Raw genomic sequence first — 14,938 nt, 5'->3', positions numbered from 1 at the left:
ACTACTTTCGACCACATTCCTATATGCATAAAGCAGTACATATTGATTTTAATCTCGCGGAAGCTGAACTTACCTGTGTAAACAGCTGACCCTCTGGCCTCCTCGACAGCGGCGCCAGCTGGCACCTCACTACGAGGTGACAGTCGTCCATCACGGTGTTGAAGAACCTGCGCGTAGGCAGCAACGCTTCCAAGTCTATCATTAACTCTAGGAACCGCTCGCAGTATCTGTGGATGTTGAAAGTTGATTAATTGAGATATTACAATAGAAATAGTGACAAGTTGCTAGGCCATCGCCTAAAAGAAGTCCCAAGTTTATTTGCCTTTTTTGAATTGAGCTCTGGATTGACTTTTACAATCTGCATAGGTAGAGAATCAAGGAGAAACCGTTTTGAAAAAGTGGGTCTTTCCTATCCAATAATTAAATATTTTTACTTAGATACACCTATATTTTAGTACTAGTGATATCGGTAAAGAACGATGATCCAATAAGGGTTAGATTTCCCAGCAATAGTTTGCGAAGATCAGTTGGGAGTTGCTTAGTGTAAAAACCTGACTCCCCCGGTATTGAACGCAGACGTGATTGTGGGTATATATCACGTCTTGATCCTTGACCGGGCAGACAGAGCTAAGAGTTTAATAAGCATAAATTACCTGACAGCATTAGCGTCTACATCCCCATCCTCGGGTATAGACTCCAAGATCTTCATAAACTTGACCATGAGCTGCTGCAAGTACCGCCGCTCCCAGTTTAGTTTCTCAAGCAACTCTGGTTTGTCCTTCTTCTGTATCGCTCGCCAGTATTTCCGCCATTTTGGTACTGTCTTGAATTCTTGGTTTCTCCTACCTGAAGAAAAGATTTGGATCAATTTTCAATCCAGACACTTGTATTATTATTTTCGGTCGTAATTTAAATAAAAGTTGTAACCATATAATTTAAACAATAAAAACATTATATAATATTTGTATGGATACGAATGATGAGATTTCTTCAAATCACCATAATATCACTACCTTACCGTACCTTAAATCCAGTATTTTCAATTAATTGTAGAATTTTATAAAAATCTAAGTCACAAAAAAAAGGAATTCACCAACCTTCTTGCAAACTGATCCACATACTGAGCGACACTAGCCGTTTCACCTGGTCCCTGCACAGCTGAACCTCCATGCTGCCAAAGCAGTGGTTCAGAAACAGCAAAAGACCAGTCTGTTCTCTCATGTTGCGACTTGTGAGGTCGTCAGCGACGCTAGCACGGAGTACCTGCTCAAAGAATGCAGGGAAGTGCTCTGGTTTCTTGAGGAAAGCCTGAAAGGAATACATAAGTGCTTGTATATATGATATCCGTGTAAAAAAAGGAGAATCTTATAACTACATACCTATGTATATACTAATATTATAAAGCTGGAGAGTTTGTTTGTTTCAACGCGCTAATATCAGGAACTACTTGTTCGAATTGAAAAATTATTTTTATGTTGAATAGACCATTTATCGAGGAAGGCTTCAGGCTATATAACATCACGCTGCAACTTTTGGAAGGAGAAATAATGGAAAATGTGAAAAAAACGGGGAAAATTATTCATCCTTGAAGGCTTCAATGATGCCCAAAATAACTATTCGACGCGGACAAATTCGCGGGCACAGCAAGTGAAAAATTAACGAATTGATTAATGCAATAAGCTTTATTTGATTTTGGTTTTATAAATAAAGACTATCACTTCACAACAATTCACACTAGCTCATATTTTTTAACTAGCAATACTCAAGCCCAACTACAGATAAATATAAATGAGAATAGTCACAAATGTTTTTCAACGAGAAATAAATGCAGAATGAAAAACTTTTACATTGTTAATCAAATAATCGGAACTGAAACTGAACATCACAATAAAATACGCACCTGCCAAGCTTGCACTCGTTCTCTAAACTTCTCGTTAATCATGACGATGATGGACATCATGTGCGCATGAGTCGCTTTGCCCGCCTCGTAGTGCGGCCACAGGTAGTTCTCTAGGTATTGAGAGAACTCCAGCATCATGATCCGACGTACTGAGAAACTGGAAAGAGAGAATTATACATACAATTATAGGTTTTTGTTGAGCATTCATATGAATTTTGTTATATTAATACAAGGACCAAGACTATAGTAAACATGCAGGAAGATACCAACTTCACTTAAGCCTAAACACACATTATAGTAAGCCCTTCACAAAGGGCAGCAGTTGAGATCAAATTCTGGTTGGATCGCTGATGTGCTGCAGGAGTTGCCTCTTGTTTTTACATGACTTACTAATTACTGGTTTGTGGTTAAAAGCAGACACTCCCTTCACATGGGGCACAAACGGGATGACGAAGGGAAGATGACAGTAAGGAAAGAAAAGGAAGCTAACTTTTTTGAGAACAAATAAATAAATATAATTAACTTCTACTTGTGTGGTTTTTGACAGATTAGGAAAGGGTCACTCTCTTCCAGGGTATATCAGAGGATGGGCTAAATCAAAAGTGTTTTACTGTTCTAATAAAAGGTTCATCAAATTTTCAACTATAAATCAACAATAAAATATAATATAGGTCACTGCCATGGAGAAAATTTATACAGTGAAACATTCCATTCTGTAAAATCTTTTTGAAAGGTATTTTAATATCACTAAAACCCTGTCTTTTGCAGATCTAGAACTGTGCAGCATCAGCTAAGATGGAATACGAAAGAGAGTAAGAATTATACATTTAGTAGTATCAATATTCCCATGTAATATAATTTGTTTGCAAACAAGTTATCAGAAATTATTTACAGTAACTATGTAAAAAAATAACATTCAAAATTAAAAATAAATTCAAGCAGATTGAAACACATTTAATCTTTTGTCACTGGCAAATATTCACATTAAAAATCAAAATTGAGGTCAATGTCCTGAATCTATTAGGCCGTTGACCCATTGCCATTCATTTGTTTAATTCAGTTGGGCTCAGACACTGAGAGTGCAAGTGTAGGAAAAAGAGTATTTGTTGGTACTTACTTGGAACCAAGGATTTCAGCTTGGTATATAGATTCCACAATTGAGGCATCATAAGGTAGGTGGTTATCCTTAGTTTGCGGGGACCAGTACTGTGTGGCGAGCTGTGAACAGTGGGGCCATGTAATTCAGTGTGGAGTGTTACATAGATTTGGCTAACATTAAATGTGAATACCAGTAGGCTACTTGCGAACTTGATAGTTGTTTCTTACAATATTATTTTAACAAGGTGGTCTGTTATGTTATGGCTATCTTACCTATTATTTTCACATCATCTATCTCATTTTATAACTATTTATACTGATGCTACAAAAACACTTTAGAAACATTTTTGTATGAAATGAATAAGTGTAATAAATTAATCTAAATAAGTATTGAGATAAGCAAGTTCACTTATAGAATACTAAATAAAAACTAACTGACATTATGCCTCTTCCTACGAGGTTACATTTTTCTATTAGCCACAATCACTGCATATTTCTTCTGCTTCATCTACATTCGTAACACTCTTCATGCAAGCTTGGCAATTTAGGATACTACTGATCTGACCTTTAGCCAGGACTTCTCTGATTTGAATAAGTTTCCTTTGTTTAGACCTGGAAAGGCCTTCAATCTTCTCATTTACACTTTCTTTGTACAAATGCTTAGACAAGTTCATTTATATAAAATTAACCAGTCAAGCCATAAATCCTAACTTCCCTCTCTCACTGTGCGATTAACTTGACCAGAGTGGATATAAGACATACTCTTTAACAACGTTTGTGAATAAGGGGGCTGGTCATCAATATAGGTATTTTTTACCGGGTCTTTAAATATTATCTTTACTATTTATAACAAAAATGGAATATTCTACACCTAATACTAAAATGAAGTATTAAAATTTCTTAATATTACAGCATTTTTTACAGGAAAAAACTCATTGCGCTCTACATAAAGAAATAATAATATAAAGAAGTAAATAAAAAATAAATAAATGCTGGCTAATTTAGCCAAAAACTAAGTAATCTTGTGAAAGAAAAATAACCTCACTTTATAGTACTTACCTGCGTTATTCTGTCTGCATTGATTTGAGATAGAGTTGGTAAAGGTATTTTAGGTTTTTCACCTGGTGGTGCTGGGTCAGTCTTCATTTTAAAGTTAAAGCAATAATGTCTTTTACAATATTTATATCTACAAAACACAGCGGCAAAAGCATCAAAACAACAGCTCAAAAATAATCAAGAAATATGTCAGTGAGTGACAGTGGCAATGACAACGACAATTACCTACACGTCACGCCGCTGCGTTTTATTGTCAAATTGCAATGAAAAAACAGCCATACTGCTCAGGCAAAATGTTCGCGGTCCATGCCTTCCCATGTACATATCATTTGTTTCAGAAAAGGCGAGAAATGATGTTTGATCCACCAGATTACCCATACAAAGATTTAAATGATAGCTTAGGTGAACAATATGCTCAAGATGATCTAATGTTTAACTCCAACGACCAATTAAATGATTTGAACAAAGATTTAGTTACGGTTACCGAACAAATGATTATTAATGTAGAAAATCAGCTAATTTTTCAGTCGAACGATTCAGGCCGATATTTTAATTTAGATAATTCACCTACACTTACAAAAAACTCGAATATATCTGATGAAAATACATCTCTCTACATTGTACAACCCGATCATATCCTCAATTTTGAGCCTACCTTACTCGATGAAAATACAGTGAATCAATTTTTATTGCCAGCACATGGTAACTGTAACAAGGTACCGTAATAAACTTTATGTATTTGTAATATTTCTTGAATATTATAGTATAAATTACTCACTCCATCTCTCCCTATCGTTGGAGGCGACTTGTGATTGTGTTTGACACACTTGTAAGTCAGTAGTGCATTCAAACATTTTATGTTGGGTTAGTGTTCCAGGATGTTATGTAGGAATTTAAATAGGTACCATTTATTTGCTATGTACAAATATAAACCTACTCGATCTCGGGCTTTGAAACCGACAGTTGAGAATGCTATCTAGAAAATATCAAATGGAGAAGCACAAACTTTGTAATAACTATGTGATGAACCATCGGATTACAATTTATTATTTTATTTATTCTGTTCAAACTAATATACTTATCCTTATTTTTTAGGAAACTGTAAGTAATGAGCCTGATTTATTAGCTTTACATTCCTGCGTGATATGCCATGAAATCTTTACTTCCGACGCTGACCTGCTGGACCATACTATATCTTACCATGCCACGAGAAACACAGACTCTACAGAAAGTGAAAACGATCTACTGTTGCCAAATGAGGGTACCGCAAGCGTGCCGCCAAGCGGGAATGATGGTAAACACACAATTTGAAATCAATAACGATTTATTTAAGGTAAACGTTGGTCAAACCACAGTCACCATCCTTCTAACGTTTTCCCAGTTGCGTCTTCTCAAAGCCAAATTGATATTATTAGAGGAAAGTAACTAAATGTGGGCTAGTGCTTTAATATGGGCTAGTAACAATTCTCGAAAACCTACAGTCGAATGACGCAACAAACGACGATCGTCCATCGCATTCACTCGCTTTGACATCGCACTCACTCACTCTCGTCAATCGCGCGCGAGCTGTCGCCATTGTCAGCTGTACTTGTGTTGCTGCTGTCGAAAAGTTTTCTGAGGTACGTATCAATGTGTTGTTTAATCAAATAAAATTAGGTCTAAATACTGTAACCATGTGTTTTATAGCAGAATATAAGTTTAATTTTATGATTTTCGGTCGATTTATTGCTTGCTATATATGATTTGTAAAGTACAAGTACAAATTTATTTTAGTTAAGAATTCCGAATATGGGCTATTACTATGGTCCTAAATATGGGCTAGCTGTGGCTTCGGTCATAACTTTGTCTCCATATAAAAATGACCTTATTGCAACAAATAGGAAGAAAATTGAAAAAGAAAATAAAACAAAAGATAAGAAACCCAAGCAAAAGAAAAGAAGTTTAGGAAATATAAAGCCAAGACCAAGGAAGAAAGTGTAAGTGAAGAATATGTCCAATTTGATTCAGATAGTGAACCAGATGCCCCTATAGGAAGAGAGGCTCCTGATACTGCCGATGCAGCGTGTATGTTTTGTCAGGAATTTTTTTCCGAAAACGCAGCAGGAGAACTGTGGGTAAGATGTTTAATATGTCAGCTCTGGGCACATAATGACTGTGCTGGGCCAGAGTTTGACACTTGGATATGTGATTTTTGTAAGTAAATTATGTGATTTCTTCCATCTACCAAAGTAATTTTATCTCTTATAAGGTAAATATTTATAATTGTTATTTTCGTAGAAGACATATTAAGTTTCTATTAGTAGCCCATATTTAAGTACCTGTTCCATATTTAGAATCTATTTTGATATTTTGTTTAATGCTCAAGATAATAATATATAATAATATTAAGAACATATGATTATTACTTAGCTCTTTAAAAATGTATATGTGATTATTTTGACCACAATAAATGGTTAATTTTTTAATAGTTTTTTATTTTTGAGGCAAAAACAAAATGGTAGCCCATATTTGGTTACTTTCCTAAAATGATTATTATTGAATACATAAAGGACTTTCCCTAAAAGTAACTGAGTACTACCTTATTTCGTATGATCTTTCTATCTGGCATTTAGGTCAATCAATCAGATCACAACGGATCTGCTAAACGTGTAACTGATTACGCCATATATGATGAACGATGAGTAAAGACAAAAAATTGTAAAGAGAAGAAAAACGTAATCTCGAATCATGGTCAAATGCAAATATCGGGCCCTCTCCAGAGAGGTGAGAATGTAACCGAGACAAACGCGAGGAGAAAGAAAATAAAAGAGCAATGTGTTTCTTTCCAAGCTCGAGTGAGCTAATACTACGTTGGTTTCAGAAAACAGAACTAATAGCTTGGACTTCGAATCTGACTGGCTGGTGTGTTCCATATGCGAGCGGGTTTTATCGACCGCCCTTGAAGTAGAGCCTACAGGTAACTTTTAATTGACAACTAGCTACTCGCGACTTTGCTCGCAGTGATGTAAGGCATTGTAGGCCTCCGTACCTTCAATTGTGCTTTATCTTATTTAATCCATTGCTGCACTTAGTGCTAGAATCCAAACAGATAAACACACAAACTTCCCATTTAAAAATATAATTAGTATTGCCTAGGTTTTGGACTATACGTGTATGGCCACATACAGTAAAAATTTTAGTCTTAATATTCCGGTTATTTTTTAAAATTAAATTCTTAAATATGCTTATGTATTGTTTATGTTCAAACAATTATTTCTAATTTCTCGCATTTTTATAGGAATAGACATAATATAAATAAAATTGTATCTACCAAGAGAAATACCGGATTTCATGCGTCATATAAAATTCAAACGGATCGACGAAGGTGAACAGGCTTAATAGTGAATGAGTCAGGCCAGTTATATTTTCACGGGATTTGCTTGGTGGGAATTATAAAAACGTGTAAAGGCATTAGCAGATTAGTCCTCATCATCCTCGTTCTCAACGCTCTGGAGAGGAGCTCAGGGTTCACGTATGCTCGCGATCCAGAATTAGGAAAGAGTAGGATTTGTAGAAGTGATTTCTCCTGTCTGAACTCTACAACCTTTATTTGTAGATGAAATTAGCCATACACATCCAGTTATCCGAATGTTTAGGTTTCTTCTTGATGATTTCCATCGTAAGACCATCGGTTAGCAAGCCAAGCTAACTTTTGTACATAACTGAGAAAAGTCATTCCTACATGGACGCTTTAAGATATAAACCCGCGCATCATAATTTTATAATCAACCTTAACCGTTCACCTACCGATACTTACTTTATTCTAATTTATCTTTGAGTCAAGAGGCACAAAAACGTAAAGCTTTTGTGCTTTTCTAGAACAGCTGTGCTGTAATGATGGTAGTGGCAAAAGCAGTGTGTCTTCTCGGAAACTCCTCACCATGTACGTCTGTGAGTTCTGCAGCGGACTTTTTGCCGATGGAGAGGCTCTGGACAGGCACCGGCTAGGCTGCTTTCATGCGGAAGACCAGAATTATTATTTGGAAGAACTGGTTAGAAATTTTGTGGTGTAATTTTTTAAATGATATTTGACCTTTTGCGCCATGATCGATATAGAGCACCCAAAATTTAAACAGGAATAATAATGGAGGCCTAATTTATTCTCCGACCGAGTAGAATCCCTTTCTGCAGTGACTGCGTGTAGGAGGTAATTAAAACAATAACATTAGAAATACAACGAATAATTCGAAATTATCTGCTAAGCTTAAATTATTTAACATAGAAGTAAGAATAGTGGGTACATGATGTGATAATGTAACTCTCTTATATTGTAGACAAGAGGTGACATTACGGATTCGACTCCGCCGTCTGGCCTCACTTACAACTGCGCATGTGGGAAGCAGTTCTCGACTGCCGAAGAGCTGAAGGTCCACTCGACGCAGACGCAGTGCCAGAAGCCAGTCACCAGGAATGTGAGGCGCACTTACTCCACTTCGAACACCAATAAGATGTGGAACTGCGGCTCTTGTAACCAGCTTTTTGCAACTGCGAGGTGAACGCAAAGACTTTATGTAATCTCTGTCTCATTTTTCGTAGTCCCAGTTACTTTTGCTTCGGGACTCCAGGTCAGCTATTTTCCTGTTTAATATACTTTAAACAAATAACGACCATAATAATAACATCTAGGTATGTTTTCTATTACCAATGTTGATCTTGAGAATCCGAAAAGCTGTTTTTGTTTCCAGCTTTTTGGTTAAGTTTGAATGTGCCTTGATATAGTTAGGCCATATGCAATCGTCTTTATTTATACAAAAGAAGATAGCTATAGAAGTAAAGAAGAAGACCTTAATTTCCGTGTATTCAAATTAAATATTTGATTTATTAACTAGTACCTGAATTAAAATTTTACTCATTAGGGAGCTGTATAGGCATAAGAGAGGAGAAGATAGATCGCCAGGGGCACCGCTGATGGCTTACGTTTGCGAAGAGTGTGACAAGGTTCTAGGAAGCATGTGCGCGTTGCATACACATAAGAAAATGCACAAAGTGTCTAAACCAGTGAGTAGGGAGCGTAGTAGTCTTTATTTTGTCTATTGGGTATAACTATATATATATATACTTATACCCAATATATATATATATATCATTGTAAAAAAAATAATCATACAGTAGTGTGTAGGTACAAATCCAAAATACTGATTTAGTGTAAAAACTCACCTTTACGCATTATGGATTATCATAGTAATGATATTTATCATTACTTGACCACGTATCATTATGACAAGAAGATGTAAATGAAGATTTCTTAGCTTTAGCACTTATTATCTTCGACTTATTAATAGGTCAATGTTATAGTATTTTTTGTAGACGTTAGTACTGCTAAGTAATAAACGGTACCTACTGCACGCTTTAGAATTGTGGGCCGTATGGTTCACGGTACAGGATCTCGTAAAAGGTGAATAAGGGAAGAGGCAAGTACAGCTTTTACCATTATCAAATATGCGCCAGGTTCTCCAAAGGTCAGATGGAATCGCTTCGAGTAAATATCTAACTTACCAAATCCAGGTTCATGGTCAAAAGGGGCGCTCCGAGCTCCTCTCCCAAGAGGTGAGGGTGAAACCGGGATAAATGCTAATATGAAAAAGAAAGAAATGATTTTTTTTTATATTTGAACAGGGTTATCCATGTAGGATCTGCGGCCGCCGCTTCAACCAGTCTGGTCACCTCGCCATCCACATGAGGATGCATACTGGAGAGAGACCTTACCCCTGCGACTTGTGCCCTAAGGCTTTTAAAGTAAAGGTAATCATTACAATTTCGGAATCATTTAAGTATAATGTGCGTTAAATGATATTGTGCGCTAGATCGAGTGAACAGTAGACTGGATTTTATTAGTGGTACACTGAGGTTCACTGCAATTACCCCTTTTCTGTAGAAAAGCCGTTCAATTCTGAGATATACACCCGTCATAATGCACATCTAAATGGAACATATCTATTTGTAACATCTCTGTTATAATTTTGTTTTGACAAATCACATACTCGTAGATTGTGTCACCTAAGTATTTTATATTATAGGTATGATGTTTTTTCTCTGATTTTGAAATAACCATTCCCGATTCATAATCTTCTAGTCAAATGGTAAAAACGCGAAAACGATGTTAATATACTTTGTAAAGTTAAATAAAAGGAAATAACTACATTCTTTTGTAATTAAAATAAATACCATGGGCATTCTTTTGCGCTAATACTTAAAAAAATCCCAACCCTATCAAAAAAATTCCAGGGAAGTAAACAGTTGTTCAAAGAATAGGAAGAGTTCTAAATGAATTCATAAAACCTCCTTTGCTTTGTGGGGGGTAAGCGAGTCAATGATATGAGCATTGTATGTCGCGAAAAAACTGGCGGCGTTGCATTGAGTACGCATTCGCAGGTTGGGATGGTTCCCACTATTTTTTCCGTTTACTTGGTGAAGTCTCTTTGGGTCCACTGATATATTCCAGCCTTTGAGGTTTCAGAAAACGACTGATTCTCGTTGGATGTTCGGTTATAGCTTTATAGTTATAAAAGTCACGTTATCATGTATCATATCACCAATGGTTCCGATCTGTCACCTCGTAGTATGTGTGATGTAAAAAAATTATGTTCATTAGTTTTATTGGTGTATTGTAAAAAACATATTATCATCTTTTTGAGATTATTAGCGGTTGCGTCGTCATTGCACCTTTCTGGAGACCCGACCCTTTATGACCACGATCCTAGATTGGGAACAACTCATGTTGTTTTACGAAGCGACTCCCGTCTGGTCGACCTCCGTAACCTTTTCTGTGAATGTTGCATGGTATAGAGAGTTCTAAATGGCGACTTTATGAGTATTGCAAATTTTTTATTGAACTTGAGTTATCTATTTACATAGATCCTTATTTGAATTACCAAAATCAATCCGACTGGAAAGTGTGTGTGTGGGCTCTAATAATGCATGTGGAGCGCTTCTGAATAATATTAGTAACCAGATGTTTGTGGTTATATTACCAATATTATTCAGAAGTATCTTAGGTACCAAAGACGTAGTACCATGCGGAGGGTAGTGATTAATAGCGCCTGTGCAGGTGGAGCGCGACGACCATCGGCGGACCCACACTGGGGAGCGACCCTTCGCGTGCTCGGCGTGCCCGAAGACGTTCACAGCGGCGGCACGCTTGCGTGAGCATGCACGCATTCACACAGACCAAAGGTTAATATTCTTATCAGTGTAGTGTTCAACTTCTTGGCGCTAAAGCTACGTTCTTAGGTACCTCGGAACTTAGCTCCCTTTGTATACTCCCGAGCAAGTCAATATACAAACTGATAGTTATTTGTTAATTTAAATATAAAGTACTAGCTCTTACCTGGAGCTTCGCTCTAGCCTTATAGCCTAAAGCAACCTGAAAGACTGACTGACGGCCAACGCACAGCCCAAACCGCTAGGTCTAGCTAGATACTTAATATTTGTTATGAAGGTTTCATATGTGGTCTAGGAGTGGACTAAGAGAGAAGCTGCGCGGGAATTCGATCCCGTGGCGAATTCTTGAAAAAAAAGTAGCCATGTCACTCCCGAAGATCTATTTTAATATCTGTGCCCAATTTCATGAAAATTAGTCCAGTAGTTTTTGAGTTAATTCGTTAAAAACATTCAAAAATGTGTTTTCTTTAAAAACTGTTATCTCATAATGATATTGTATGATAGTACTTTTAATTAATTCAAGCATCAACGCATAGATGGCGCTATGAGTGTCAAGTGTTGTTTCTTTAACATTCACTTGGAACCTTTGATAATTAAGATTTTAGAAGCTTTTTGTAAACATATTAGTTCCGAAATCTAATTAAATTAAATAAGATATTTTTTTATTACATAAGTACTTTTCTAAGACAAGTGTTTAAATAATGGAAGGCACCTCAGAAAAAGTGCGATATTTTCCGTTATAAAATGAGGTTGGTAGATAGATACTCGCTCCTAATTTATTAAAATATACCCAGACCCATATTTAATAACAGATCTTATCCGCGACTTCACTTCCGTGGACTTTCTACCTTTTTATTGGATACCTACATACTTCACATCACAATTGCCTTTAGAGATTTCGGCTGACGTTGAAAATAAAGTCATTCACCTTTTTGTTATAATTTAGACTATTTCATTCAATTAGATTAGATTCCCCAATTCAGACAGGAGTCTCGTTCTTTGCACACATGAATTTACTCTAGATTGTTCATTCTAAGTTGTGGTCCTTGTCGTACCCTGGGCTCCTTCGCAGGGGGCAATCGGCGCAAATGACAGGAGGAAGAAGAATATAACATACTTACTTAAATGATATAACCTTTGAACGGGTACTATACTAACGGGAATGTTTCTTATTGCGTGATGCGGTAACACAGGTGACTAAATACATAACTTCTTGTTCTGGCGCAGTCGGGTACAAAACTGGACTGCATATAACTCGATCGTAGCGGACTGCCGGAGTTCTATTCCAGTCTTCAACCGGTTCTCACAGTTTTATAGACACTGAATATTTTCATGTTCCATTAAATGACCATAGAGTCCATCTGTAAAATGGATGCTTGAAAATATGTCTAGGAAGTGAAAATTTCTCTTACTAGCATTTGCCCGTAGCTCCACCTGTGTTAAACAAAAAAATAAAACAAAAAGTTCCACCTGTGCCTGTTGGAATTTGAAAGAATTAACAAAAACTATTTTTCTACGGATAAGCATGTCCCACATATTTTTAAAGGAAAACATTTAAGAGAAAAAATTTACATACGTATAAACACGTCTATGTATATCCCTTGCGGAGTAGACATAGCCTACAGTCTTGAAATGTCTGATAGGCCACGTTCAGCTGTTTGGCTTAATAATAGAATTAAGATTCAAATAGGTTGCAAGCTCGTCGCCTAAAAAGTAATTCTAAGCATATCTCTTAGTCGCCTTTCACGACATCCATGGGAAAGAGATGGAGTGGTCCTATTCTTTTTTGTATTGGTGTAGGGAACTACACAGTCGACTTGATTAAGATGCTGATTTGATTAATTTAGAAAAAATAGAAGTAGAATCATTTCATCACTTTCTGTGGATGACGTAGAGGGCGTATAAGGTCAAATGCCCTAACAACTAGTTCATTTGGAGGACGATAGTTCAATGCTTGTGATATGGTGAATGGTCAATCAGTTATGAAAAAGCTGATGCAGATTTCTTACTTGGACATTTATTTTTAAAAGGTATTTTAGATCATACCATTGTGAGTAGTACGCCTATATAGTTCAAGCTTATAGCTGAGAGATGCCGTGGAATGTGAAAACGTTGTGATAAAAAAGGGAGATAGAGGAAATATATAAATAGGCTAGCTACTTGTCACTATCTGAATCTCAATTCCATCATTAAGCCATAAAGTTGAACGAGGCCTTGCAGTTTTCTCGAGTCTACCCCGCAAAGGATAAAGACGTGATTATATATATTTATTTATGTCTATCTTTCAGGCCATACCGTTGTGACATCTGCGGGGCAGCTTTCCGGCGACCGTACGCGCGCACGGTTCACACCCTCATCCACACTGGTGAGAAGCCACATGAGTGTGACGTATGCGGCACAGCCTTCAGGTAGATAATCTTACGATTAGGTAGTCTGTTGGTGTATTTGGCATTTTTACATCAGTCACAGACTTATAAGAAGAAGTGCTGTGTGTTTTCGGGCACTTTAGAATAGAAGTACTCCATATCTTTCCCATGGATGTCGTAAAAGGCGATTAAGGAATAGGCTTATAAATTGGCTTATATACTTCTTGCAGGCGATGGGCTAGCAACCTATGTTCTATATTTTAATTACTAATCTACGTTCTTATGGCGAAGAAAAACAAAGTGAGGAAACATACTTACATTCATTAAGGATTATGTTCTTTTGCGAAAGTTACAGAGGACCCCGGGTTCATCCCGGGTAACTGAGGACGTTTACTGTTAACTATATGAATTCTATATGGACGAAGCGAAAGAAGTATGCAGAGATCGTGGCAAGTGGAAAGAGGTAGTCTCTGCCTACCCCTCCGGGAAAGAGGCGTGATTTTATGTATGTATGTATGTATATGAATTCTATGTAATGTTGAAAAGAATTAACATGTAGGGGTAAAAAAATACAAAAATAAAATAAAAATAAAAAAAGTAAAAGTACAAAGTCGCTTTTGCAAATATTTTAATTGGGATAGGGAAAGTTGTGACTGTGATATGGTATCTTTTCGACGACACTTCTTAAATAAAATATTTTTTGTACTTTGACAGACGTTCCGGAGACATGTGGAAACACAAGAGAACACTCCATGGGGTCACCGCAGCAAATGACGCAGAGTTTAAGAAATCATAAAAAAACAGTCGGTTTTTTTCATGAATTTCATCACAGGTGGTATGGGCGTGATGGGAAGGCCATAAAACCATACGAGCAATGGACTAGTAGGAAATCACTTTAATCATAAAGTTAATATCCTTAATTTCTCTGTCTGTATGTATGTATATTGCGCTAACCTCGGTAAGATGTGGACGGATTATGCTCCTGTTTGAAATTCTAGAAAGAGGGTATTAATTCTTTCCTTGCGAAGCCGGGGCGGCTCACTAGTATCTATTAAAAACAAGGAAATCAGGACAAAACTGTATTTCATTCACATATATTTTCCTATTTTGGAGACTGGAGTGTGTGTATATAATTTATGTATTTAAGAAATATCTTTTAATAAAATGTTACTTAATGAAATGAATTTTACTTCAGTAAAATTTAGGCATATTTTAGTCATTGTGGAGTTTAAAGTAATTTTCATAAAAGGTCGTAACGGGGAACCTGATCGTAACACCAAAGGTTTTAGAGTACGCACCCTTGGCACTTTGACATTTG

General features: G+C 36.6%; 2 protein-coding genes across 2 annotated transcripts in view; one reads left to right on the top strand and one right to left on the bottom strand.

The window, feature by feature from the left end:
• The window catches only part of LOC106129811 (RNA helicase aquarius), a 41,558-nt gene extending 37,328 nt beyond the window's left edge, over window positions 1-4,230 (bottom strand). The window contains exons 1-6 of the mRNA XM_013328494.2: window positions 4,058-4,230; window positions 3,018-3,118; window positions 1,901-2,057; window positions 1,098-1,308; window positions 654-846; window positions 74-227 (exon numbers count right to left, since the gene is read on the bottom strand). Coding sequence (XP_013183948.2) covers window positions 74-227; window positions 654-846; window positions 1,098-1,308; window positions 1,901-2,057; window positions 3,018-3,118; window positions 4,058-4,144 — 903 coding nt within the window. The 5' untranslated portion in view covers window positions 4,145-4,230. The remainder of the gene's footprint in view (window positions 1-73; window positions 228-653; window positions 847-1,097; window positions 1,309-1,900; window positions 2,058-3,017; window positions 3,119-4,057) is intronic.
• A 174-nt stretch (window positions 4,231-4,404) lies between these two features.
• Window positions 4,405-14,416, top strand: LOC106143560 (zinc finger protein 470-like). The gene is made up of 10 exons (XM_060949231.1): window positions 4,405-4,770; window positions 5,150-5,348; window positions 6,915-7,010; window positions 7,913-8,085; window positions 8,368-8,585; window positions 8,950-9,091; window positions 9,710-9,835; window positions 11,142-11,266; window positions 13,543-13,662; window positions 14,335-14,416. The coding sequence occupies exons 1-10, from the start codon at window positions 4,405-4,407 to the stop codon at window positions 14,414-14,416; spliced, it is 1,647 nt and encodes a 548-aa protein (XP_060805214.1).
• Window positions 14,417-14,938: the final 522 nt, after the last annotated feature.

This window comes from Amyelois transitella, chromosome 18 (assembly GCF_032362555.1).
Source record: "Amyelois transitella isolate CPQ chromosome 18, ilAmyTran1.1, whole genome shotgun sequence".
NCBI classification, from domain to species: Eukaryota; Metazoa; Arthropoda; class Insecta; order Lepidoptera; family Pyralidae; genus Amyelois; species Amyelois transitella.
The sequence above is the reverse complement of the archived record's forward strand: the minus strand, read 5'-3'. Positions and strand labels throughout refer to the sequence as shown.